Source organism: Sinocyclocheilus anshuiensis, unplaced genomic scaffold (assembly GCF_001515605.1).
Source record: "Sinocyclocheilus anshuiensis isolate Anshui unplaced genomic scaffold, SAMN03320099.WGS_v1.1 scaffold55, whole genome shotgun sequence".
NCBI classification, from domain to species: Eukaryota; Metazoa; Chordata; class Actinopteri; order Cypriniformes; family Cyprinidae; genus Sinocyclocheilus; species Sinocyclocheilus anshuiensis.
In genome coordinates, this window is record NW_015549647.1 from 3,442,184 (window position 1) to 3,466,616 (window position 24,433).

At 37.7% G+C, this 24,433-nt stretch overlaps 2 protein-coding genes across 4 annotated transcripts in view; one reads left to right on the forward strand and one right to left on the reverse strand.

Moving 5' to 3' along the window:
• Positions 1 to 412: 412 nt before the first annotated feature.
• LOC107660099 (beta-crystallin A2-like) lies at positions 413 to 2,401 on the reverse strand. Of its 2 annotated transcripts, none has more exons than XM_016449322.1 (5): positions 2,325 to 2,401; positions 1,567 to 1,753; positions 1,239 to 1,380; positions 835 to 977; positions 413 to 712 (listed from the first exon to the last, which is right to left on the reverse strand). In XM_016449322.1, the coding sequence occupies exons 2-5, from the start codon at positions 1,725 to 1,727 to the stop codon at positions 565 to 567; spliced, it is 594 nt and encodes a 197-aa protein (XP_016304808.1). In that variant the 5' UTR covers positions 1,728 to 1,753; positions 2,325 to 2,401; the 3' UTR covers positions 413 to 564. The 2 variants fall into 2 exon arrangements, with proteins under 2 accessions (XP_016304808.1, XP_016304807.1); XM_016449321.1 differs by having other exon boundaries at positions 1,567 to 1,756; positions 2,325 to 2,364.
• An 8,726-nt stretch (positions 2,402 to 11,127) lies between these two features.
• tmem198ab (transmembrane protein 198ab) overlaps positions 11,128 to 24,433 on the forward strand; it is a 29,340-nt gene continuing 16,034 nt past the window's right edge. The window contains exons 1-2 of one of the 2 annotated variants that reach the window (XM_016449326.1): positions 11,128 to 11,278; positions 11,395 to 11,667. The gene's annotated coding sequence lies outside the window, so the exon portion shown is untranslated. Of the gene's footprint in view, positions 11,668 to 24,433 lie in introns of both variants that reach the window. The other variant, XM_016449324.1, reaches the window with a different exon arrangement.

Sequence of the window (24,433 nt, forward strand, 5' to 3'; positions counted from 1 at the left end):
TCAAATCTGATCAAATATAGAGATTTAAACACTACTTTATGTAGTATTCAAATAACCAATGCTGAATCATCATAATAAATAAACGTTTTGAGCAGCAAAACACTATAGATCTGGCAACATTGCACACAGTAGAAACACTAATAGCCATCATCTCGTGCTTTTGTTTATTGAAAATAAAATACAATCCGACAAGAACAATATACATTCTATGTCTGACATTAAGAAAAAAGTAATTAATTAATTAAATAAAAATAAAAATCTAGTCTAAAGATGTCTAATCTGAATTGAAAAGCGCTGTAAATAATATATCACATCTTTATCCTATAAGTACAAAGGCCTGTATAGCATTATAAGCTGTTTTCAATTTGTTATAAAATAATAACACTCCAGTTTTTAACGTTCTAACGTTAAATTTTCTGGGCACGGATTGGATAAATCAAAGGAATGGCGACAAGCACACTTTTTTCTGGAGTTTGAAAAAGCGTTTATTGCCTACTTTGTCTCATGTAATAACATGCTATCACTTGATACACAGTAGCCAATAGGAGAAGACTGGGGGCGGACTTAGTGCTGAATTCTGCGGATTGATTGGATCTGATTGCTGTGGGCCTGGGTGCCGAAGTCATTATATTTCCTGTATTCTCCTTGACGTCTGTCTCTCTCATAGATATACTGGTATCCACGGTAACCTGGAAACTGGTAGCCCACCCAACTGCCATAGGTGCAATGGTGAGATGAAGAAGAACATAGTATTATTGAGATCAATCTGTGTGCAGAGAGAAGTAATACAAATATAACTTATAGGCCTACTGAAGCAAATGGAGCATGACTTACGCTCCAGAGTTGACTTTGATAGAAGGAACCTCCTTACTGCACCAGCCCATGGCTTGAAGAGAGGGGTAGTCATCGCACATCTCGAACTTGCGTCCCATCATGTCCTCACACTCATACAGGGTAATTTTACTGTCACTGTGATTCTGGTGATGAAAGAGGACTAAAATTAGGACCAAACGGTATATTCTGGGAATATATTTCAGATGCAAGATGCCATTTTAATGATTTAAAGCACATTTCATTGGAACAGGGAGATTGTAGGCCTGTTATGTCTTTATCATACATTGCCATTATCAGCATTATCCCAATTTTAATTGTGTGATATTTCACAAACAAATTAGATTTATTATAAAAATGTAATGTAAGTAAATGAGACACTTAGATGCATTAAATGCAAAACTCACAGCACACTTGATGGGTCTGAAGGAAAGCAGGTGCTCAGTGCGGTAGCTGCTGTTTCCGCTCCAGGCCTGATAGCAGGGATAATCTCCCTTCTCCAGGATGAACTGCTGACCCTGATACTCTGGGTACTCATAACCCACCCAGCTGCAGAATATAGGATCAATATTCATATTATCTCCCACAAAACACATTTACACACACATATATATATATATATAGAGAGAGAGAGACAGAGAGAGCATTTGAGCTTTTTGATATAGATTTTTGATGATTTACATGCATGTGAGACACTGATAAAAGCAAAAAATGAGCTCACACACACACACTTACGGGCAGTTGTCCACTTTGATAGAACGGATCTTTTGGAAATCCCTGTCCAGAATGTTCGGGCACTCCAGCATGAACTCACAGCGCTTGCCCTGGAAGTTTTCCTCTTCCCACACTGTGATCCTCCACTGCCCCCGCTGCTCCATCTGCTCTCGCTGATTCATGATAGCCGCCTGTCTGCTCTCTCCAGCTACTGGCAACATTAAGAGATAAGGTTAATAATACAACAACACCTGCCCTCACCTGACAGATCATATGAACATTACTATTCAACATTCAGACCTAACCTATGACCTCAGTGCTTTACTTTTAGTGTCAAGTTATCAAAAGCAAGATTACTGATAATGCAAGAGGGACCTTGTTTTAGGTCACTTAAGAATGCACACATTTTGTACTAGGCCCTTTCAGTGTAGCTACAACAAGAGAAAAGGTACCTATCTATTCTCAAACTGACACACACTTGCACCGAAACAACCAGAGAATATCAATAGTTTAAGTTTGCCATCAAAGATAATAGAGGCCCCATGAATCCAGCGATGGCTGAAACATCTCAGTTCCAACATTGCTTTGAAAATTCATTTAGTAACCACCAGAAATGGGGGACTTTTCAGTCCATGGAAAGATTCACAAAGGCTTCTATCTCCCGTCATTCATGATGATCCATGATGATTGTGCATCAGTTTATCCATTTTCACAGTTAAATCCGCTTTCATGAAGTTTATGATGTTGATTTTGGCAGCATGACGGCGACCCATACTCACATGCAGTTTGTGGGAGAGATTTGGCGTAATTAACATTGGGGGTCGGTCCAATACGGGGTGTTTATATAGCCGCTGTCACTGCAGTTACTGCAGAATGTGCAGAGGGACTGCCAGCTCAGCAACATGTGTCAAAAGAGAGCTTAAGTCCTGTTATTGTCTAACGGGGGCTTCAATTTTCTGACTCATCAAAAAACAATGCCCAGCCATACAATTTAACACAGACACATATACACACTCTGAATGCCCTTGCAATGTCCAATGACTGGAGATGCATGGGGTCCACTGAAGAAATGGTAAAACAGTTTCAGAAAATGATTCAAATCACTGATTTTGCAGTTTGAAAATAAAGCTTGCCGATTATTGCTTCCATTTCGCTTCTTGTCAGTTCCTGTTGCACATGCTTAGGAGAAAAATAACAATAATCTGCAGGTAAAGATATCAACCAATCAGTCGTCAATCTCAGCTAAAAGGTATTTTCAGCAACTCTTAGTGTCACGTCAAGTGTAATCGTGTATTAATCCTGTTGTTTATTACAGTGAACCATCTATCCATGATGTGGTATCCTTTCAGAGGTTCAGGAACATGATGCACTATTATGAGAACCCAGACAAAAGGTATTGTTGTTCAGTGGCCCTCATCTTTTGTGGGGGTACAATCATTGTACCACCTACAGATAGACTACAAATATTCATGTGTTTCATTTTTCTTCAAGCACGTTCTAGCATACTGAATATGAACTTCTTAAAAACAAGCTTTTAAGTGCTTTAAAAAAAGAGATTCTGGGAACTGTTCTGAGAGAGCACCAAAATTGTAAACTGAGAAAACATGCATTAAATGTTTAATATTGTTTGCACAATTTGTATGCTGCTATTGTTTACACATCTGCTATATGGGCGTTTCTTTAACTTTTATGTCCCAGAGGCTGATTTATATTACTTATTAATCACATTAAAACTGTCTTGAAAGCTTTTATAATGCCTATATCATTTGCTTTTGCCACTTTTCAAATGTGTATAGATTTTGTTTTACCTTTGTTCCAGACCTAGACGTTCAATCTTATGAAAATCCATTATTATTACTACGTTCAAAATATGAAAATATATAAAGAGGAAAAAACACTTTTCAATAATTTATTTTGTGAAAATTATTTCTATAAATTGTGGCTGTCCCACAGTACCATAAGCAATAATGCCTCTAATTAAGTTCCCCCCAAAACTACTACTGTAATTGGTTCCCAAAAAGACCATGCTTTTATATTGGACCAACAAACATTGTGCAAAATGAGGCAGTGTATAGGCCTACATTTGCTTTTAGAATTGCATGCATGTATTTATACTGATTTGTAATACATTGTGATGAGATGTGATGATGTAAAATGTGAAACAGATGTTTTCTCATGGATTACATACTTATAGAAAAAAGTGAGAAGTGTTTCTATGCTTCTTTGGGTGTGAGACAAAGGAGTTGGCAAGCTTAGTCAAGGCTGCAGGTTAATCACATTTTTCCTTGCATCACTACAGTATTCATTTCACAGTAAAATTAGTCAATTTACATCACATGCCAGCCTACTCTCTCACACACACAGATAACCATTCAAAGTAGCTAAGTGAGTCAGCCAGGTCTTTATGAACCAGATTAGGACAAGATAGTTAGTACTCACAATGTGGTGTAAAATTTTCCAAAATTTGTTTTAGCATAGCATGTACACTACCAGTCAAAAGTTGGAATAATTAAGAATTTTGAAACTGTTTTTGAAATAATTGTCAGTAATGTTGTGAAATAATATTGCTATTTAAAATAACTGTTTTCTATTTCATTATATTTAAAAATCGAATTTATTCCTCTCATGGCAAAGCTGAACATTCAGCAGCCATTATTCCAGTCTTCAGTGTCACACGATCCTTCAGAAATCATTCTAATATGATAAGCTGGTGCTCAAGAAACATTCCTTGATAAGTTGGTGCTGCTTAATATTTTTGTGGAAACCATCACAGTAATACATTACATAAAATATATTCAAATAGAAAATAGTTACTTTAAATTGTAGTATTCGCAGTATGTTACAGGATTTTTATGAAATAAATGCAGCATTGGTGAGCATATAAGTGGCTTATTTCAAAAGCATGAAAAATGTTCTGAAATAATCAATAGTATACATAAACACTCTCTAATTACAGCTGTTTTAACCCGAGACACATGTAGTCTGAATGTACTATATGGAGCTCGGTGTTCCAGGACCATCACCTGCTTCTCACTTCCCCAGTCATTCAGCCATTACACAGAACAAACAGGTAGTGTTTACACATCTGCCCCCAGTCCTGCAGTCTGCGTGCTACACCCTATACCTGTGTGTGTGATGAATGTTTATTAGTGTGTATCTCATTCCGTGTGAACGACAGGGTCAGTTAGTATGCAAGCGCTGTTTGTTTGTGTGTGTGTGTGTGTGTGTGTCTCTTTCATAAATCCATATGTTACATGGTAACACTCTTCGTCCCCTGTTCTTTCTGTGTCTCTATGAGATGGCATTAGCATCCTCATGTTGTCAGGTAGGCTCTGAAAAACAAAAGTTGTCTAGATGACGCACGTCTCGAGGGCTGTTAACCAGTCACCTGTCCTTGGAACTATATTCGGTGAAGTTTACACACACCTTGAGTATAATATCCACCATACAGACATGCAGCACAACAGTTACACCAATTTCACTGCCAAATTTCTAATTTGCATTCATTTTAAAGATTCTATATTTTATGTAAATGCAACAGACAAAGAAGTTGCAGTATGGATATGTTTACTGGAAGTGAAAAATGTAACAGCATTTATATATATATATATATATATATATATATATATATATATATACAGGTGCACCTCAATAAATTAGAATGTCGTGGAAAAGTTTATATATATATATATAAATTTAATTTTATTTTAGAAATACATTTAACGTTTATATATTAAAAATACCGTTTTTACTGTTTTTTTTTCCAGTATGGATTTATAACAGATGCTTCCTTCTTCAAAATGTAGTCTCTGTGCTTCCTTCTCTAAAATGTAGTCTCTGTTTTTATTGCTGTCATTTTGGGATTTCCTCATAGACAGTGGCAAAACTGGTGCCTTTTTCTGCTTGTAGTACAAAGCTGAGGGCCAAAACCACCTGCCACATGTTCACTGGCACCATGGAAACTAATCCTGCTCGGTGTGTGAAAAACAGGCCCTGACAGCTCAAACTCAGACATCTGCATCACCAACAAATATGCTGTGACTCTCACTCTGGGTCTTTCTTTGAGTGTGTGTGTGTAGTTAGTGTGTTTTTTGTGTTTGTTTGCTGTTGTGTGTGTTTCTGTCACATGCATGTTTGTTAGTCACAGTTTATTCATATATAAAATGTACTATTTTGGAAAACAAAAATTATAATGTTACAAAAGATTGCTGTTTTGAAATTTGAAATGCTGTTTTGAACTTTATATTCATCAAAGAATCCTAAGGGGGGGGGGTATCACAGTTTACATTAAATATTAGGCAGCACAATCATTTTCACCGCTGAATAACAAGGAATGTTTCTTGAACACAGCATATTAAAATGATTTCTGAAGGATCATGTGACACTGAAGACTGTAATAATGGTTGTGGATTCACCGTCACAGGAATAAGTTATTGTGAAATAATTCACAAAAAATTATAACAATATTTCTCAATGTATTTCTGATCAAATAAATACCTGGGATAAAAGACTTAAGAAAAAAAAAAACAATGCACACACACACGCACAATATTAAAGTGCAATGATATTCATGCATTTTAATTCATGCATTTTAAAATGTGGCTTAAAAGTCCATGTGTTCTATGCAGGTGTGTTTATGTGTGTTTGCCAGAGCTGTCAGTAAACAGTTCAAACAAAAAGACTCCTTCTAATTGCTTTGGGCATATTGAATGTTGACCTCAATATTTCTCAGTTTAATTGGTGAAATTGAAGATACTTGTATGACCAATCACAGGCTGTGAGGCAGCCTAAAGGCACTTGCATATTTCATTAGTGGTATTGTAATGGTCTTTGGCTGAAACACATGGCCCCTAGAGCCTCTTTCGTTGCAGTAACTTTCAGAATCATCAGAGCAGAACATGAAATTCTGATCTAATAACAGCCCTCTGATTTCACATCTGCTATAAACAAAAATGTTTTGCTTTCAGCTAAACTCCCTTTGTCTTATTACGATGCTTGTAGTTTTTTTGTAGGGCTTAATAGAAACAACAGATGGGAAAGAAGACAATTTGCTTAACGCAATAATTAATATAACGCACATGTATAGTAAATACAGAAGAGATGTGCTATGAAAGTGCACTGCCAACCTAGTAACAGCCACAGATATTGAATGGCTTTATGTGTGTGTGTTATCCAGAAGAGTTGGGGCAGTAATGGTAATTTATTTGAATGAATTTGACTTGAGAGATATGGACTCCAGGGTGACTCAGTGTGAAACAGCCAGGAGCAGATGGTTAGGCTGATGGAGAGGGAAGAGAGAGTCCAGGCTCCTCTAGTTAATGTTTTACCTGTTACCTATTAGTGCCGATTACCCATTACCCCTTCTGCACATCAAAATCTCCATTGACTTCTAGATTTCCGTAGTAACCATATGCTTCCACAGTTGCCAGGCTAGAATACGTGTGATAACTCAACATACAAACACTGAGGAGTTAAGAAAAACTTTATTTTGCCATTAAATCACTGCAGCATATGTGAGAACTTCACCCTCATTTAAAACCAGCACAGAAGAGAGGAAGTGGATAACTCAACAAACATAATGTTGGATAACAGGTGACATTGTAAATCATGACCATTACAGAAGACAAATGATCAGTTGTGGCTCATTCATTTGTCTGCGATTCTCTCACATCGCATTTATGTGATTTGGGCTCCAATTTTCCATTTAAAAAACAATTCCAAACAAAAGAGCATAGCAGTTACTCTTGCTTCTAATCTAAATAAGTCACAGACGTTTGGCACCGAAGAAGTTCTGCGCTTGCTTAACGCGAGCCGAACGAACAAAACTGAATCCATATGTATTGTGCGTGTGGCTCAACGTAAAGCAAGTGCAGTTTTATCCATCGAAGTTCTGGAGGTGCACTCTGATAAACTACAAAGTGACTGTATAAAATACAGTCAAATTTGAATCCGAAGCTTTTCATTCATATCAGTTTTCAGGTGTGTTCCCTGCCCATTACCTGCAAATAAGTAAAACAGTAAAGAAAAATTAAAAAGTATATTCTAGTTTTACTGTTTATATATTTTATATTTAATACACTCACATATGGTTACAATAACTTTTGTTTCCATCCATTTCGATTTCCTGACACGAGTTCTAAAAAGTTCCAAAAGTTTAATAGTTTTTAGAGTTTCAAACTGGTTAAAAAAGTGCAATGAATTATTCACAGTATGCAACAAGAAAATGACAGTAAAAATATAATAATAAATGTTGATATTGTAGTGTGTATATCTCGAATTCTGCTTTCAAATTAATGAGCAAAATATATTCTGCGAAATACAAACATCATTCGTTTACTAACAAAACAAACAAACAAAAAAAGCGTTTCCCCCCAATCGGTCTATGTATGGATCGAGAGAGAGAAAAAAACACTTTGGATAGCATTAAAGCTTATTTTTGTTTTACCTGTCTTGATCACCTGTAGTTTCACATCCAGGTTGCTCTGATGGAAGGCCTCAGTCGATTTGCTCGTTTCCGTACCTGCAGGTCCTATGAATCAGCCTGGGCAGTTACGGGGTTTTTATAGTCGACAAAAATCATGCCCCCTCTCCTTTTCCAGCAGCTGTAAAGGTGCTGATCTCTCCACGCACCTGTCGCACTTTAGCAGGTCTAATGTTGACCGAGGGGCGGAGTGAGATGGTCCTGCTGAAGTGTGACATCTAATAGACGTCTATTTGACATCTAAAAGGAAACGTCCTATAGATGTTGCAGATGAGCGAACACTCTAAAAAATACGTCTTGCAGATGTAAATGCAGACATCAAATATACGTCTCCGAGATGTATGCGTGCTATCAGGGTACCGATATTTTATGCGGATCATCCGTGGTCGTATGCGTTTTTGAACCATTCAGTCACTGAATCGTTACAAATAAGATGACAAGGAAGGACTTGCTGTTTCACGCAGGGCGGGTTTAATTTGCACAAAATTTACATGACACTTGCAAATGTCCCTTTTTTCCTGATTCAGATCAGGCGCTAAAAAAAAAAGTAACCCAGTGGACGTCCACTAGCCTACTACTTTATATAGCGATGTGCAGAGAAAACTGAATAGCAGCAGTCTTGTATCAAAAATCTGTTTCACTTCTGAGTATTGATATTACAAATATGAATTATAGTCAATTAGCCTGCATATAGCCTATCACATAAACAAATGAAGTTTGCCTCAGATTAAATAGGCTATGTCAAAAAAAATTTCTAAGATGAAATGAGATGTGTACCATCCAGAACCAACATTTATCTTCTCGCTTCAATTATTGTTTCTGCTCGGTGCTTGCAGCAGGAATATGGCGCCATCATGTGTTGAATGATGGAAAAGACGTGTATTTCTGTGTGTCCATATGACACAAAATGAAAACTTTCAAACTATTTTATTAAATAAAATTACATTTTTAATATTTTATTTTTCAACTATAGTTGCTACTTCTCTGTGCAGTTTCGGTAAGGCATCTGATAGCCTGCCTTAGATTTTTCCCTCAGACTCACATTTGTTTCAGTGGCCTACTGGTAGACACGAACTACGAACCCTCTGCCACCTATTTCGACTGGGAAGATATCTGTTTTCCAACCCTTTGGTCTTGCTTCCTCAGCAGTGTCTATGAACTTGAACTTCTTGCATTCGTATATTTCCCCAACTGCATCTTCCCAAGGCACATTAGCTCCACAATATATAACAGCCTATTTTTCTAATATCATTACTAATCTTGCTTTGGTACACTTATATTATTAAATTAATTATTATTATATTAATTAAATTAGTAAAGAACAAGCTATTGCTATAGATGTATTTACTGGTAAACCTTTTGTTGCTTGAGAAAATTCCTTGTTGCAACTGTTAAAGTGATATTTCCCCCTAAAAATGAAAATTCTGTCACAATTTACACACCTCGAGGTCAGTTTCAAACCATAGCCTCAAGGCCAAAGTATATTTCAGCCGTCCGAGTCCGCTCACCGTCCGCATTACGTCATTTTCGTCATCAAGAGAGCTCGCGGAAAGCCACTGTGGCAAACCGTTTTAACTTTTATTCCTTCACGGGATATGAATTCTTGACAGGGGCGTAGCAGCCATTTTAAAAGTGTGTGGGGGGGGCAGCTGTCAGGTGATGTGACCCCAAACGGCCAAACAAATTATGTACATAATGTACAAAGTACATTCATGTTCACATAATAAAATCTATATGGAATACTACTTGGCATGTTTTAGAGCACCCTAATGGCAATTTTGGGAACATGCCATGATAGCTTACAGGAAGCAAGACAGCTTACAGGGACCTATATTTTGTGATATCAGACTCAAAAACACTAACTCTAACCCTAATTCAAAAATAACTGCAGGACTTGGGACTTTGAGACCACTGTGGACATCTATACTTTATTTTTATTAAATAAAGATATTTTATGCACAATATTTCAGTTACACTACACTTAAAATTTTTGATATCAGCAATTACATTTCCACTAGTAACAATGTTAATTGTTTAAATTTTTACTAGTTAAAATGTTAATTCTTGATATCAGGAGTAATTCCTGATATCAAGAATTAGCATTTTAACTAGTGAAAATTTAATTGTTGATATCAAGAATTCATTCGCTGCCTTAAAGGGTTAGTTCATCCAAAAATTAAAATTAGGCTGTGCTTTACTCACCCCCGATGCATCCTAGGTGTATATGACTTTCTTCTTTCAGACGAATCCAGTCGGAGTTATGCTGACCTCATACGTCATTCCCCCGGAACTGCTTCTGTGTACAACTGCTGGCGCAAGCTAGATTCAAGTGATTATTACGTTTTGAATATGGATATTTTTGCTATATATATCACATCAGTACTGTGTGGAGTACTTTTTATGATGGATGGATGCACTTTATTGGATTTTTTTGGACTATTGAATCCCAACAGCCATTCACTGCCATTATAAAGCTTGGAAGAGACAGGACATGTTTTAATATAACTCCGATTATATTGGTCTGAAATAAGAAAGTCATACACCTAGGATGGTTTGAGGGTGAGTAAATCATGGTGTAATTTTATTTTTTTGGTGAACTATCCCTTTAAGTAGCCGTAATTTTCCGCGCCTCCTTTGAGCCTCTTACATGTAATAAACTTTCTATCGACCAGAGGGCAGCAGTGTACTTTATTTGTCAAGTTGTTCACGTCAATATTTTCCTTTGTCCGTTGGATTGTTGGGCTGGAATGTTTGAGTAGATACTTAATGTGAGAACAACGACATAATATTATGTCCAGTGACATATTACATGATCATGTTTGATAAACGTGCAGCGTGCTTTGATTTTTGAATCCACGCATTTGTGCCAGTATAGGCACTAAATTCACATTAAATTAAATGTTCAATAATCTGTAAATGTTTTACACTTTATAAAGGTATCGATTTGTGTAGGCTACTATTACGTTGTTGTTTATTCTCAGGAATCCATGCAGTTCATTACAGAGAAGCAAATGAGGACGACAGTCTGAACGTTTTATTACAGACATGGATTACTTATAAATGAGATGGATTGTTTTTTATCAGATTTGCCCCCCGATGCTACCAGGAGTAGAGACTCCCATTAATCGGAATGAATTCCATGGATTTGCGTCTGTGTTCATTCAAATTCACGATCCTCCACTAGTAGCACTCGCGTGCCCTGTCTCTCTCCCTGACCCCGCCTGCTCGGGCCAATACGGTCCGCCCCAGACTGTGAGTAGTTAACAGCAGTATTTATGTGTTTCGGCATCTTTTTGATCAGTGACTGTCATCCAACTGAAGTCACTGCAGAGTGTGGTATAATATAGATCCTTTTTGTGCTTTATCAGTCTTAGATGACTTGTTCACAAATGCAAAGCAATAGTCGGTGCGTGGACTAATTGGCAGCACCCACGACCAAAGAAAAGCCGACAAGGAGTCGAAGGAACCTCGGGAATATCACCGGAGCTTTTTGTAAAGACAAGTGCTTTCGCTCAAGTGTGCAAGGCTGGATCGATAGGACTGGAATGTGGCTGTTTCGCCGGATATTAGACTGTCGGACGAGCGAAGCCGAAGCACTGGACCGGGATCTGGGAGAAGCAGGATGCTGAACCGCGATCAGGGTGAGCGCATATCTGGACGCTTTGTTCAGAATGGATCGTGATGCCAAACGCGGGGTTGGTTTAAGCACACTGGCACAGTCCTTCATGCAAAAGACACGCGTGTCATTGTAAATGGCTGTACATCAGTAGCATATAGGACGCTTTGTTTTGCGTGTTATGAACGCGATCATATCAAGAAAATAATGTCTTGGCCTACTTCGCTCGCGATGTCTAGATGAGTTTATGCATGCGATTATGTAGTTCATTTACAAGAGCATATGTTATGACATCGGTATGGTTTACCGCAGTCCGTCTCTGTTTATATACTATATTCATTTACACGCAATAACGCACGGAAACGCATGCATGTGTGTTCATATTTGCGGGTAAAGTGAACATGACTTTGTTTACATGCAACATTTGGGCATTGACGTGCCAGACGAGACACGACTTGCCACATACACATACTCATAAACAAACTTGAGTGCGACAGTCTCATGAACTTGGAAAGGCTTTTTGTTATTTGTTGGATGTATAGGGAATTCATGTCATTTTAGTATATCACCATATTAACATAATTTTCTTGCTCCAAAGAAAATAAAAGGTGGGATTGGAGATATCACCATACATTTTCGTTGTCATAAGGAACCGAAAACTGGCTGTGCAAAAAAAAAACTTTGACAATATATTCTGATCTATTGTGAAACGTTACTATAACACCACAATAACTAAACATACAGTGCGAAACATACAGCACAACAAGTGTAGCCTAGTCTGATTCCTGAACGCATCCACTTGTGAACTAGTTCTTTTTAGTGAACTCAAAAAGAGCACAAGCAGTGCAGTCCGATTCCGGAACGAAGAACATTTTATGAGCCAATTCTTTTTAGAATCTTTTTATATTCAATAATGTTAGTTTTAAGTTAACTAAAACAAAGCTTATTGGAATAGGCCTATGTTTTACATTTTAAACTACTTCAAAACTTTACATTTAATTCAATGTAATAGCTACTTCCCAATTGTTTGTAATTGTGAGTAAAAATAGTTTCTATACCAATTTTTTTTTTTTTTTTACAGTATATGGATCTCTAGAATGCTTGATTCTGATTTTCTAGGTTTTTTTTTTTCTCACATTTTCCGGTAACAATTCTGAATAATGACTCACCAAAAGTGAAATTAGAGCCAGTATCATTCCAGTTTTTTTTATTTCATATTTACAAACAGTGCTTTTCCTAAAGAAGAGTCAGTGATCTTGATCAGTGTCCTGTACATGTATATCCTTTTGATCTCCAAAAGAACATGATGTTATGTCAACAGTATACTGATGTCATGTTCGTTAGTTTTTTGTATCATCTTATCACCATGTCCTCCTCAGGTTCTTTGTTTGCTTTAGCCTGTGTTCCCTAGGAACATTTGGTATTGGCACATGTCACCCATCGATTGCAGTGGTACAGTAAAGCAGTAGTAGTGGCAGAGCACAAATGATGCCCCCAGGGCAGTCCCCATAATTTGTCCTGAATGTCAGCACACATATTGAATCAGAGTTAATTCATCATGCCTGGAGAGACTGTTCCTGTTGAGACTGCGTCACACTTAGCAGAGCTATCATGTGACACCAACAGATTTGAGTGTTTTTGAATGGGTGGGAGATTATCATTGCAATGCTTAGGTTACTATGATTGGCACCTGGTATATTATTGATTATGCCTTGGTCTGCTGTCAGGTGTTAGCATAATTAATGTTGATAAATGTTTAATTCGAATTGATTTGGGTTGTCAATATGGACATCAGATAAGGGCTCACACTCAAGTGAGGTAGCTTCAATTCACACATGCCATTTCAATCAATACAGTAATCAAGTGCGTATATCAGACCCTTTAAGTCAAAATCCAGTCATTTCAATAGGAATCCATACAATGAGGGCGAAAGATTTCCCCACACAGATTTCACAGAGGGTTCAAATTGGTCACACAGATTTTCCAGTAGATTTGCCTATTGACAATAGACAATGCACCTTTTTGCAGATGTGAAATTTTACAGAAGCTTCACTAATGTAAGCGCATCTTTAGTCTTCATTTTTGCATGACAATTATTTTTCAATGATTGGATGCATTTAACCGAAACACATATTGCTCATGCTCATGTAGTTGTTTGTACCACCATAATTTGACACATATTGCTGCAGATATTGATGTGGTTTAGCTCTGTTTACGCTGGCTCAAATTCAATGAACACAGAAACAGAGAAAGGTATTTTCCCCGGATGCAATGTATGATGAACAGACAGATCCATTGTCCTGCTGGCCTCTAGCTAGTTGATCACATCAGAGTCTTTCCTCCTTGTGTGTGCCACATGGGGATCCTTTTGATCCATGTGCAAATCACCGAAAGAATTGCGTTCTTTTGATGTCCACCAACTCTAACAAATATATGACTCGCAGAACTTTTTATGATGGGAAAAAGAGATTTCAAGTTAAATATGAGTAAAGCAATTTCAGCACAAAGGAAAAATGAACTCATTGCTTTAAATTAAGAAGTCCCAATCATGTTTATCCCCATGTTATGTAACCATTGTACTGGTTGCGGAACAGATTATGTGTTAATGTCTGCGTGTTAGTGAAATGGGTGTTTGAGGATCCTGTAATAGCGTTACAGGGTAATAATGAACAAAATGATGGCGTGAAATGGTGTATGCAGCGAAGTCACAGGTGGTTAGGTGGAGGCATTCCTTAAACTCTGAATGAACACAACAGAAGAGCTAAAAGAAAAGACTGAGAGGTGCTATGGAGTTGGCGCTGAAGAAAAGACAAAGCGTACATAGAGGGTGGAGGGCATTGAGGTCATAATACTAATAATCCACTCAGCACAAGCCACATGTACTGCAGAATCTTATTAAATACCAGCGTGCACAAACACACTTGTTGAACTAGCATCACACTTGCATTGTCACCATTGCATTGTTATGAAAACAGTTACTTGTTATTGGATGGGACATTTCTGGAACTAGTCTGTTCGTTATAAATAGTCATTTATGAAATAACTATGGACAAGGGTACAAAGGACAAGGGTAGACGGCAATGTTAATTTGATGCAAATGAAAGCAAGCTTTGTGGGATGTAAGTACAGTCAGTTTCAAAAGTTGTTCTGTTGAGAATCTTAGTGTAGATTGTTCAGCCAACAGAACATTAAAAAATACTAGGGATGTCCCAATCAGGTTTTTTGTGCTCCCGATCCGATCCGAGTCATTGGATGTTGACTATCTGCCGATACTAAGTCCCGATCCGATACTTGTAAATTCCTAGTGTTTGGTGCACAATTCAAGTACATTAAAGTTATTAAAATCAATCCAATGTTTGTGTAGAGAGTAAAAGTAAGATGTATATAGGCGGGGTTATAAAACTCTCTCTCTCTCTCTCTCTCTCTCTCTCTCTCTCTCTCTTTCTCTTACTCTCTTTCTCTTAAAGGTAAAAAACTGGAGATATGTTTAGCGTTTTACGCACATTTGAGTGTCGTCTTTTACTTTTAATGGCGGTTGGCAAATCTACTGGAAGGCAAATACTGCAACCTACTGCACGTCACTGGCATGACAGCTGATGTAAAAAAATAAGGATCGTGCTTAGGAGAGCTGATACCAATCAGTGATCCTTGAGATCGGCTCGGGACATCCCTCAAAAAAACAAGTTTTTCTATGAAAATGTAATCCCTTAAAGGGATAGTTTACCTAAACATGAAAATTCTGTCATCGTTTATTCACCCTCACCATCACTTATTCCAAAACTATCACTTTCTTTCTTCTGTGGTACATAAAATAAGATATTTTGCGAAATGAGATTGGTGGTCACCAAAGCTATTTGGTTATTACCAGTATTCTTCAAAATATCTTCTTTTGTGTTCCACAGAAGAAAAGGTTTGAAACAACATGACGATGTGTAAACGATGATTTCATTTTGGGTGAATTATCGCTTTAAGACATCAAAACTGTACTGGAATAGACTCCAGTATTTCTATTCTTTATAGATTGTTTTCATTTGTATAAGGTTTGTATAACAGAAATATGGTGTCTCCCCAACTAAGGTCCATTGTGATGCTTTGCTTGGAAAGAATCAAATTATTCATGTCCGTTTTCCTTCAATAAGTTATTATTTGGCAATGGCATGCTGTAAAAGAACCTGTAATGATACAGAATAGTGTATTTCAGTCTGATTCAGATTTTATGAAACCTTAAATAAACTCAATGCGCCAGGGATCTGATGTCCTTGTGTTTATTATTAGACTAGTAGCATTCCCATCTAAGGCCTGTCATCACTGATCAAGTCTGTTTACTACAAAACTCTTCCCTAGCTGGCTGTGATATTCAATGGTCTGAGCAATGCCATAACTTATTTGTGTTGAGTTGTAGTAAAATAGCCACAAAAGCTCTTGTTTAGCTCCCTGTCAGAGCCAAGCATTGTAGTGAAATCTGGTGTGGTAATCTGAGGAAAGCCTGTTTCTTTTTTTTCTTTTTTTCATGTCAGGTAGATGTCATGTGCGTTAAATCCGTAACCTCATCCTGTTGGCCTGGAATGATCTGGTTTAATCCTTTTAGTATTGCCTCTGAACATTCATTTGACAACCATATATTAAATTTAACACATTGTGTCCATCATTGTTACTTTTAAGGATAAAGTAGCCACCAAACTGGACACACTTTGGGCCTTGAAAATCATGCATCAGCATAAAGAAAATGCGTAAAATGCGAAATTTGTTGTTATATTATCAACATTTTTTCAGACGATTCCAGCCCATAGTAAGCATTGTTTTGCATGTGTGTCTCTCTCGTTTTCCATTGATGTGACCTCTCTTTTTTTAACTGTAGTTGGCCTCACGTGACCATCCCTGTGGGTACAATTACAACTCTGATGCCAGAGGAACCTGAATTCAATCCAGAAGTCACAAAGTTTCTGTAATGACAGATTGTTTTCATTACCAGTGGTAGTTCGATGCGTGATTAGAGTGATAGACCCTGTTAAAAGGAAATTTATATGCCTGTCTACTGTTTTAATTTGTTTGTTTTGGATTTTGTTTTGTGTTTTTCCTTGTTGTTGTTTTTGTTTTGTTTTTTGTTGTTTTATTTAGTTTTTTGTTTTGTCCAGATAGTTTTTTTTTTTTTTTTTTACTATTTACATCTGTGACTTTTGCTTTGAACTTGTCTTTGTTGTTTTGATGCAATGTGTTTCCTGTAGACTAAGCCATGTGGTGTCAAGAGTATGACCTCATTGGAGCCTTGTCGTGCTGGGAGGCCCAGGGTTTGGTTGTTTGAAACTACAGCAGGAGGTTAATTTCCTTGTCATTCAGAGAAAAAAGTTATTGTTGTTAAAATAAGTTCTTGTCCACATTCATGCATTTTGGTCAAATTTGTTAAACTCCGTCTGAAGAGTTGTGAAACGTTTCATCTGATTCCATTTTCTAGTTCTCTGCACAACCAGGCTGTGGGTTCCTTTCAGCCTACATCAACAGATACTGCAGGCGACACATGAACAGAATGAGCGTAGCATGACTGATCCATTATGAAGGAGTTATGCAAGAGAGGGTTCCATCTCTTACTCTTCCCCACACACACTTTCACCCTCTTCCTAATCAGTTCTTCTATTCTTCACATTATATTCCCCTCTCAGTCTCTTACACTCTAAAAAAATCACCACGGTCTTCTCCCTCTCTCTTGTCTTGCTCATTGCCTTTCATCACAAATTTTTTCCTCCTTTTTTTTTTTATTCTGTTCTCTCTATTCTCTACCCGGCTTTCTTCCGCTGGCAGTGTTCCAGGTTCACCCACACACACACACACACACACACGCACATTCACTCACACTGATCTTTTCCGGAGTGGAATTCTGTTACTCCACGCTGGGTGTTTGGCAGTGTCCAAAACGCAATGGGATGAAAGAAAAATAGCCCCTGCAGTGTTTGGACGAGACGGCAGACTATTTTAGTAGCAGCCTGTGCCAAAGTGCACCTTCTAATTCATGAAAATAGGAAAATCTGCTAGTGGTGGGTTATCATTATGATTGTGGTGGTGTGTTGGGCGCTATCTAGACAATGTGTGAATGAGACTCTGCTTCCATGTCTGTGCAAATACAGATATAGAGTGTTTGCATGTATTTTTAAATTGATTAAAACAGAGAAAACGTGTATGTTTGTGTAAGGAAAAGATGTAGTTTTGGCATCTTTGTGAGGAAATGATTTAAGCTTAAAGCTGGACAGATGCTTTTCAGACATTCTGCAACACACCAAGGCTAGGACACAGTATGGAACAAAACAGAGAGTGCGAGTCCAGAAAGTATGCATTTCATGAGCAAAACTGGATAGAAAGTTGGCAAAGAAGACAAACAACTCTAGAGGCTATAGGGCTGGGCGATATAGGCAAAAATTCATATCTCTGTATTTTTTGGCCGATTTGCGATATACTGTATATATATCTCGGTGTTTTTGTAATATTTAATATATATACCACCCAATGTTGTCCAATGAAACAATACGTATTAAAGGCTCTGAAAACAAATGAAGTTAATGTAACCATGTAAGCCTATATGATGTGCAAAAAAGGGTTAAACCCAAATTTCATTCTAACATTATAACATTGCAATCTAAAAACAAAAATAATGCTTTTAAAGCAGAAGTCAAATTTACTAAACTAAAAATGAAAATAAATAAAAGCAAAAGCACAGACTTGTATTAGGCTGTTTTGATTAGGCTACCTTATTACAGTCACTTTACAGTTAGTGCTATCATATAAATACACTTACTTCATTTTTTCAGTTAGTGTTTTCAGCTTGTTTATTTTCATATAAAAATACGGCATGCAGTTGCATCAAACAATGGTATAAACATCATTCAATGTAAATTGTGATAATGGTAATTAATAATCGCAATTACAATTTCAAGGGAGTAATCGACAATTATAATCGTGCAGCCCTAGTTTAGTGGAGAATTGCAAAGCAGAAGGCTCATGCACTTCTGACAGCAAAATAGAAATATTTCCATGACTTTCTAACATTTACAGATGGAGGATATACATGTGAAATGTAAGTCATGCATTAAGGAAAACAGCACATCTCAAACACATTAAACAGTGCGTCTCTGTCAGCGGCACACGCAGCCTTTCTGTCAGAGCCGCTTTAAACTCAAACTATAAACTATCTTGAGTTTTGTTTAAAGCCCTTAATATAAAGCTTGTCACATGTTTAGAACAAGCTGGATTATGCACTTTCTCCGCAGCAGCTCAGTCTGTGTCCTCTGTTATATTTTACAGTTGCGCTTGTATCAAACTACTGTATATCGATATAAACGGTATTGCTTCATACCGTATCGCTTATAAAGAATATATCGATATATCGTACAAACTCGATATACCGCCCAGCCCTAGAGGCTAGATAAGATATGCAATACAATAAGAGAAAACTATGATCTTGTAGAAGGGTGATGCTTCAGAACCCTGTGCTCTGATGAACATACACACTGTTCAACCCATCAGCCAAATTATTCACGAATTGAATGCTTTCCAAACACGACATTGCCTAAAGCACGCACACACATACTCGCAATATAATCTGTAGCCAACGCATGCTGACAGTGCTGTAGGTGGGTTACTTCATAGATGTTTGGAGTTGGGTGTGGGTGACTAAGGGAGTCGTGAGAGAATGTAGCCCACAGACAAGGCCCTGCTGCTGGGTAAGACAGGACAGCTTGTAGGGGGTGTAGCAGTTGGTGCCGGATCTGTTTCTGCAGTCAGATGCCACTCACATAGTGCCACTCATTCAGTACATCATCAAACATGTACAAACAAATGACGATGGCATAGTTATTCATGCGTGAATCAGTTGCCCTTTTGGTTTTCAATGGGGACATATTCCAGTATTGACTGTTATTATTTAAAAAAAATAATAATAATTATATGATGTTAATTCTACACTTATGATAATATCGTTAATAATCCAGTGATAGTAACTTATCTGGTTGACACTCCAACATAATAGGTGGCAGTATTGCACCTTAAAGCTAGTTGCCACCCGTCATTAACATGGGAAGAAGTCAAAGATGAATTTGACTAATAGCATCGTTTATTTAATTAAAAGGTCTATATATATCGCAATAATATTATCGCAAATTCTTTTGGCCACAATAACCTGTAGTGAAAACCTGATATCATGACAGTCCTACTTTTGTTTCCCCCACATACAAGTCCACCTATAAACTAAAAGTTATTTTGATTTACCTGATTACGTTACACCTTCTCTGACTTTTAGTATTAAAGGGATAGTCCATCCAAATCTGAAATTTCTGTCATCATTTACTCATCCTCAAATTGTTTCAAACCTGTATGAGTTTCTTTCTTGCGTGGAACATAAAAGATGATGTTTTGAAGAATGTCGCTGGTCCCCATTGTCATTCATAGTATGAAACAAATACTGTGGAAGTCAATGGGGGACCAGCAACTGTTTGGTTATCAACGTTTTTCAACATATTTTGTGTTCAGCAGATAAAGAAGGGTGAGTAAATAATGACAGAATTTGCATTTTTGTGTGACCTAACCCTTTAAATACGTTTAAATATTTTCCCTAATATATTTTAAGAATTAGTAAACTCTGTGTGCCAATGTAGTTCACACTGCCACTCATCAGAAAAGAGCTAGTTACTGAATACTGAATAGGCGTTGATTTGATATGTGGGAAGAAGTATGTAAATGTGTTCATGGTTTTAATGTCAATAACGTGACTTATTCTAAATGACACATTTTTGTAGCTTAGTTTTCATAAATGGTCTTTGCAGACTAGGGAGGGAGTGAATTGTGAATATTGCCATATGCTGAGCATATCAATGTCTTATTTCAAAGAAGCCTGAAAATTCCTGTTTTTCACAAAATGTCCTCTTTAAACATGTTTTCTTTTCTGTGTTAAGTTGAAAGGTTAGAACAGCTTACAACAGGAGTTAAACCAGAGAATTTCTTGTAGGAGGTGGCAACATCTCCATCTGTAAAGTGTTGAGCTATATTTGCACTAAAGCAGTTTATTAAGTGTACAATGGTGCATCTCCTCATTGACTTCCATTCAGAACAGCCACTCATCTCCCTGTTGGATGTTACACTTTTTTTTTTTGACGGGGAAGGCTGGACTATTTCAGTTTACCGGAAGAATTATGGGTATGGAAGGGAAAATGAACAAAACAGAGATTTAATCTCATTGAGTGCTCAGCTTTTACATAAAATGGTGAAAGATAAATTGGATGGTTGTTTGAAAATGTTATCTGAGATAGAATGGACCGGGTGGCTAATGTTGGACCAGCGGATGATGAATCATATAGTGTTTGTCAGTAATCTGATTATGTTGTTGCTTTGAAGGACAGATAAACACAAGAGTGTGACTGTGAGGTAAATCAAAGTGCGTTAAGATGAGAAACTGTAGCACAAGTGTCCGAATCCACTAAAACACCTTCAGGGAATGAAGATGGGGAACGCCATGCCTCTCGGTTTAAATGGAAAGAAGTGCAAGTTGAGGTAGACGACCACAGATGGAAGTAAAATGAGCTTTACAGAAGAACAGCAAGGGAGGAAGAACAAAATACAGTGGGAGGATAGGAACTGAGCAAAAGGAAGGCAAACAGAAACAATAGAAACATTTGAAACCAGACAAGCCTAACAGCTGTGTCAGATTAGGTTACCATGGTTACAGTGTCCATCTCACTGGCCAACAACAGGCGGGGCAAGACTCTCCAGAGGTCATGATATCACCATGACCAATAAAGAGGTGTTGTCTATTTGAATGTGGTCATCCATGTGACCTCAGGTAACCTCTGTAAAGTAACAGAGTCAGAAAGTATCAGAATTCACAGCTGTTTAAAGTGTTAGTTCACCCAAAAATGAAAATTAGCCTGTGTTTTACTCACCCTCGAAGCAATCCTAGGTGTATATGACTTTCTTCTTTCAGACGAATCCAGTCGGAGTTATATAAAAAATTGTCCTGGCTATTCCAAGCTCTATCATTGCAGTCAGCGGGTGTTGCAGTTGAACAGTCCACAAGTCGTCAAATAAAGCGCACGCATCCATAGGGGTGCAACGGATCGTAGATTATCCGTGATCCGTACGGATCAGGCTGCACGGTTCGGCACGCATGTGATTCGCGGATTAGCTGTTAAGTTTAACCATCATAGAGTTAAAGTTTATCATTTGCACATGTTTTGTCTTGCCAGTTTACACATTCAAGCAATTTTAACTCGCGCGCTGTTTTCTGTGCGCTCAGCCACTGCCACGCACATGCAGAGAGAGACTGCGCGTGAACACCGAATTGATTCTTCTTTCACATGCACACAAAGTTATGTTAAAATACCCGTTTTGGCAAGTATTCTAGTAAACACAGTCGGTTATGTCTTAAGTGAACGTAAACAGCTGAGAAAAAAAACGGATGTGTGTCAGTATTAGGTCCGTGCATTTGGTCTTAAAGAGACAGCAGCCAATAAATACCTGTTTCTGTCTGCTAATCAAATAACACCACAGCTCTAACAAAGATTAATCTGTATTTAACTTGTGCAGTGAGCACTGTTGTGTTATTTTACACTTAATTATTACATTTCTGCACCTTGTATTATTACTAACTTTATTAGTTAAGCTAGTAGTTTTTGCTGTGGTATAGAAGTACTTAAAGTAAGCTTTCAATCATTTTTTTTTTTTTTTTGCTTATCCGAAAAATTATCTGATCCGTGATTCAAAATCCGTAATATGATCCGAACCGTGAGTTTTGTGATCCGTTGCACCACTACGCATCCATAATAAAACGTCCCTTACACGGCTCCGGGGGGTGAATAAAGGCCTCCTGTAGTGAATCCATGCGTTTTTGTAAGAAAAATATCCATATTTCAAACGTAATAAACACTTTTCTCTCACTTCTGGTATCTGTCATACGCGGAAGGCGTTCCGGCGGATGACGCAGCACGTATGCACAGCGTGCGTGCCTCTAAGATATGCTAGTCTCACGAGTTTGTTTATAGGAGCAAAGGAAGCAAAGTTTCCTTACTTTAGCAAAGGAAAACCAGTCTCCTCTTGGTTTATATCGAAATCCTCTGACATTCTTCTTTACAAATCCTCGTTTTGTACTTCTAATTAGTGACCGGTGTTTTGTTTTGTACTCTCTCCGCATTCGTCACTAATCACGCAACGCCGGTGTACTACGTCATCCGCTGGAACGGCTTCCGCGTATGACAGAAACTGGAAGTGAGAGAAAAGTGTTTATTATGTTTGAAATATGGATATTTTTCTTACAAAAACGCATGGATTCGCTACAGGAGGCCTTTTTTCACCCCCCGGAGCCGTGTGAGGCACGTTTTATGCGCGTGCTTTATTTGACGACTTGTGGACTGTTCAACTGCAACACCCGCTGACTGCAGTGATAGAGCTTGGAATAGCCAAGACAATTTTTACTATAACTCCGAATGGATTCGTCTGAAAGAAGAAAGTCATATACACCTAGGATGCCTCGAGGGTGAGTTAAACACAGGCTAATTTTAATTTTTGGGTGAACTAACCCTTTAACTCATTTCACCGTCACCAGAGACCAGTAAAAGAATGGAGATAACGGTAACACTTTAGTATAGGGACCAATTTTTAGTATTAAAGGGTTAGTTCACCCAAAAATTAAAATTAGCCCATAAATTACTCACCCTCAAGGCATCCTAGGTGTATATGACTTTCTTCTTTCAGACGAATCCAGTCAGAGTTATTTAAAAAATTGACTTTTATCTTTCAAGCTGTTTAATGGCAGTCAGCGGGTGTTGCAGTGCATCAGTCCAAAAGAAGTGAAATAAAAAGCTCCCATCCATAGTAAAAAGTCTCACACGGCTCCGGGGGTGAACAAAGGCCTCCTGTAGCGAATCGATGCATTTTTGTAAGAAAATGGAAGCAAAGTTTCCTTACTTTAGCAAAGGAAAAGCAGTCTCCTCTTGGCTTATATCGAAATCCTCCGACATTCTTCTTTACAAATCCTCGTTTTGTACTTCTAATTCATGACCGTTGTTTTGTTTTGATCTGTCCCCTGCGCTTCCGCGTTCGTCACGCGTTCCGCGTTCGTCACTTCTGAGCGGCGCATGCGCAACGCCGACATCTTATGTCTTACAAAGAGCATCGATTCACTACAGGAGACCTTTGTTCACCCCCCGGAGCCGTGTGAGACACTTTTTATTATGGATGGGCGCTTTTTATTTCACTTCTTTTGGACTGAAGCACTGCAACACCCGCTGACTGCCATTAAACAGCTTGGAAGATCAAAGTCAATTTTTAATATAACTCCAACTGGATTCGTCTGAAAGAAGAAAGTCATATACACCTAGGATGCCTTGAGGGTGAGTAATTTATGGACTAATTTTCATTTTTGTGTGAACTAACCCTTTAACTAGTTGCTTATTAGCATGCCTATTATTAACATATTGGCTGTTTATTGGTAATTATGAAGCACATATTCTGCATGGCCATATTCTACGTCCCTAATCCTACCCAATACCTAACCTTAAGAACTACCTTACTAAGTATTAATAAGCAGCTAATTAGGAGTTTATTAAGGCAGAAGTTGTAGTTAATGATTTGTTAATAGTGAGAATTGGACCTTAAAATAAAGTGTGACTGAGATAACTGTGGGGTAAATTCAGTCTCTTATGCTCCCCGAGGATGCATTTTTTAATCAAAAATACAGTCAAAACAGTTATATTGTGAATTATTATTGCAAAATCAAATCTTTGAACACATTTTTAAATAAAATATATAAAATTATA